We start from the raw sequence: 4,244 nt of genomic DNA, 5'->3' as shown, positions 1-4,244 counted from the left end.
CTCGCAGTAGCAACTTACACAACAACTTCCTTTATTCTATAAATAAAAGAGATTTCAGTTCATTATATATATCAGTTTTAATTCGAATAATATATCAATTTCTCTCTATACTTGTCTTTATTTTATGTCGTTATTTTATAACATGGAGTCCTTTTTTCGTTTTCAATATTGGTAAAATGTAATTAAGCGCCTCCGAGAGGGGCATAAATGTAAACTAGGCCAACCAAATATCCGCCGCGCCTCGTTGCTGCTATATTACAGCTCCACCATATTTAAGAGTTATCGTATCCCTTAGCATAATTCCTAACTCGTAGTAAGATTCTTTCTCGGAAAATCCGCAATAAACAAACTTTCCCAAGAAAATAATAACTTAGCAAAAAGAATGTGCGGTGGTGCCATAATCTCCGACTGCATACCCCCACTCCGATCATCCCGCCGACTCACCGCCGACTTGTTATGGGGTTGCTCCGATCTGAACCAAAAGAAGAATCCTTTTAATTACCAATACTCAAAGCCGTTGAGATCTGAGGTTGTTGATTTAGATTATGATTTTGAGGCTGACTTTCAGGACTTCAAGGATTGCTCTGATGATGATGAGGACTCTTACAAGGTGGACGGACTCAAGCCATTTGCTTTTTCTGCTCCTGAACAGTCTGGAGCTTCTGTTGGTAATTTTCTCACTATTTTATTTTCTGGATTTTTAGAAACTGCTGAGGAACATTAATATATACTGCCTGCGCCCCAATTTTTATGTGATGTGTTTGACTCGTCACGCGGTTTGTGGTCTAAAACAAGCTATACATATTTGTGGCTATAAATCATTTCATTAAGTGTAAATTTAGAAGTTCTTTAGTGATAAACTAAAAAGAAATACCATTATAAATTAGGGCGATGGAGGTATTAATTATTTTTTTTTTTTTTGGTGAGTGAAATGAACTCAAGTCGAGTGAAATAGATGTTGAAGATTAATATAGCTGACCCAAGCTAGTTGGGGTTAAAGGGTAGTAGTTTGTTTTATTTTCTGGGTCGGTTAGGTTTTTTTTCTTCTTCTTTTAGATTTAGTATCCTTTAAGTTTGGGCATTTCTTCTCGGGTTCCGGTGAGGAATGTATTTTTTTTGGGGGGTGGGGTGGGGTGGGTGGGGAGTGAGATTAGCAGCCATCAGTTGACGTTATTGGGTCAATGTTATCATGTATTCTTCACTCGATTTATTCCAGATTATATGGCTTTTCGTTGGGCTTACAATAGGATTTGTCGTTCTACCTAAGAAGCTGAATTAAAAAGCTGAACTTCGCTTGAAATGAGTTGTAAAAATTAGTACTTTTATTGAAACTATGGTATTCCATTTAGTATATGGCTACTCCATGGGCTGGGATTGCATTTTTTGCCAAAATGTTAGCTCGAAATGGGTTGTAAAATTATTACTTGTTGAAATTATTGGTAATTTATTTAGCTAATGGTTATTCATCTAAGAAAATAAGATAACTTTATCTGCACCACTGGAAAGAGAAGCGAAGACGCTATTTCCATTTTTAACCTGAAAAATATTGAAAATTTATCAGGATAGAAGATGGCCATTAATTTCATTATGGTTCCTTTGGAAGTTCTTGTTCGGTGTATGATATTTTCATAGTCTGTCGTGGTTGTGAGCATAATTAGATGGCTCAGTTGCATTTAGTTTTAGCTAGCTTCAGTTGTCAATCTTATGCTGGTTGTCTGCTCTTTCTAACAAATTCTTTTGGTAAAATTACCAAGATTCATGTAATCTGTTTATTCGGGCCGGAAATTAGTGTTCAACTAGAATTGGATTGTGAAATTGATTCTTGCATAGCAGGTTCCCTAGATTATGTTTCCTCTACCTGATAGGGGTTGCCACATGATGTGTCTGGAAAAATTCTAAAATAATTTTGTTTTATCTAAGCTTTGATCTTTTGGCAGTTTAGTGCAGGTATTCTGGAACATGCTCTATACTTGTTTTTTAATTAAAATACCAAGACAAAATTTTCGCAATTACTTGGCTTGATGAAACCTGTTGTTTATTTGTAATTCACTATCAGCTATTATCAGGGAGCACGTTCTGTGTGAGTTCTTTCTCTAGGTTGCTCAATTTCTTAGTCATCTTTATGTAATTGTGTTGCTGGATTGGTTCTTAGAAATTACGCTGCCATTGTGGATGACTGAGGTGCTTATTTCATTTTATATGTGAAAGGCTCCAAATCCTTGAAATCTGTTGATTTAGACAAGGAAGTTGAGAAGTCTTCCAAGAGAAAGAGGAAGAATCAGTATAGGGGGATCAGACAGCGTCCTTGGGGTAAGTGGGCAGCCGAAATACGTGATCCACAGAAAGGGGTCCGAGTCTGGCTTGGAACTTTCAATACTGCAGAAGAAGCTGCCAGAGCGTATGATATTGAAGCTCGGCGGATCAGAGGCAAGAAAGCTAAGGTAAACTTTCCTGATGAAGCTCCAGTGCCTGTCTCGAGGCAGGCTGGTAAGATAAATCCTCGGAAGGAGCTCTCTAACCCTGTTCTGTGCGACACCACTTTTGTGAACAACTTGGACTTTGGATGTTATGATAACTTGGGCTTTTTTGAAGAGAAACCAACAAAACATCTTGGCTATCAAGATTTGTGCCCTACTCCTGGAGATATGGGGCCTAACTCATATGTCCCTCCAGCTGCTGCTGGTGCTTACTTCAATTCTGACCAAGGAAGTAACTCTTTTGAACCTTCAGATTTTGGCTGGGGAGAAACGTGTTCAAGGACTCCAGAAATATCATCTGTTCTGTCAGCTGCTGTAGAAAGTGATGAAGCTCAATTTGTTGAAGGTGCCTGCCCAGAGGAAAAACTTAAATCTTGTTCCAACATTTCAGCGCCTAACGATGGGAACACAGCCCCCAAGCTATCTGAAGAGCTTTCAACTTTTGAATCCCAGATGAATTTCTTCCAAACCCAACAATCGGAGGGAAATTTGGATGCATCAGTTGATGCCTTCCTCAATGCAGATGCAACTCAGGATGTTGAAAATGAAATGGACCTTTGGTTCTTTGATGAGCTTTCTTCTCTAATGAGAGGTGTCTACTAAGCTAAGAATGCTTCTATGGGGACTCTTTGTAAATAAAGCTTCACATGAGTGAAGTTCTCTCGTCTCTCCTCTCGAAGCAAGACTGAGTTACTTGCTGTAAGCATTTATTTAAAACTTACCAGTTTGATCTGTGTTTCGTTCTTCTTTTAGGCGTCTCTGGAGCAGGAGGATGGCAAAGCATTCAAGCGATGAGTAGATGTTGGTTATAGACCAATAGATAGGTAATTAGGTTATTAACAACTGTAGAGAACAACGTGAAGATTTCAACTTGGTTATTTGCTATGGCAAGTTGCTTTACATGGTCTGTTCTTTGTATTCATCGTTATGCATATGCTGGCTAAATATAGTTCACCTAGCCTGCTTGTCTGTGAGACTGACTGTATTACAATGCATTTTGTTGGCTATAGCAGTCCTGCAACAGAAATTAATTAATGTAAGTGGATGATTTAAGCCGTAAAGGTTGAAAGCAGAGATGCACGATCTTTTGATCGATTAAGAATTGAATTCACTGGAATGTAGTTATGTGTTGATCAGGATCACAATTTTGAAGGCAGATGTTAATGGTAGGACACCATGACAGCAGAGATATAGTAACAAAATCACAATAACTTTCTCATCTTGATCATTACTACTACTCCATTATATATTAGATGGCTTTAACATTTCGCTATTTCATGACTGCCAGTCCTTTCCCTCACCTCAGCTCAGGCTCCATATTTAATTCCTTGATGACTGCTCCAAATTCAAAATAATGTGGTGTATTTCTATTGCATAGTAGCTGCTCCCCACATGGAAAGTGAAATTCCCACATCAAGGCAGGTAGATCTTTTCTCCTCCTCTTCTCCTCCTCTTCTTCTTCTTCTTCAAGAATTGCTCTGCATCTATTTACATCTAAATACTAATCTGATATCCATTTTATGGCACAAAGTGTAATGTTTCTAGTCACTTTTTACATTTATTCACTATTTTTTTTGTTTCCTATCCGGTGTCTAATACCCGCATTAGGCTTCTGACTATAATTCGGATTTGTATTGCATAAGGCCTATTAAAAGGGGAAGCACTCGGGTGCAGATTTAGTGCCAAAAATATAGTGTATGTGAACTCATGGTCTCTCCGTTAAATTAGGTATTTTATGTACATATTCTCCAAAATTGATCTTATATT

General features: G+C 37.9%; 1 protein-coding gene across 1 annotated transcript; it reads left to right on the top strand.

Moving 5' to 3' along the window:
• Positions 1 to 266: 266 nt before the first annotated feature.
• On the top strand, positions 267 to 3,538 carry LOC104236393 (ethylene-responsive transcription factor RAP2-12-like). Its single transcript, XM_009790310.2, has 2 exons — positions 267 to 668; positions 2,209 to 3,538. The coding sequence occupies exons 1-2, from the start codon at positions 383 to 385 to the stop codon at positions 3,078 to 3,080; spliced, it is 1,158 nt and encodes a 385-aa protein (XP_009788612.1). The 5' UTR covers positions 267 to 382; the 3' UTR covers positions 3,081 to 3,538.
• Positions 3,539 to 4,244: the final 706 nt, after the last annotated feature.

This window comes from Nicotiana sylvestris, chromosome 10, assembly GCF_000393655.2.
Source record: "Nicotiana sylvestris chromosome 10, ASM39365v2, whole genome shotgun sequence".
Lineage (NCBI taxonomy): Eukaryota > Viridiplantae > Streptophyta > Magnoliopsida > Solanales > Solanaceae > Nicotiana > Nicotiana sylvestris.
The sequence above is the reverse complement of the archived record's forward strand: the minus strand, read 5'-3'. Positions and strand labels throughout refer to the sequence as shown.

Bases quoted from the DNA above. Each gene is read 5' to 3' on its own strand.
- LOC104236393 (XM_009790310.2), top strand. From the start codon at position 383: ATGTGCGGTGGTGCCATAATCTCCGACTGCATACCCCCACTCCGATCA. The intron at 669-2,208 runs GTAATTTTCTCA...TATATGTGAAAG, and splicing joins ACAGTCTGGAGCTTCTGTTG to GCTCCAAATCCTTGAAATCT.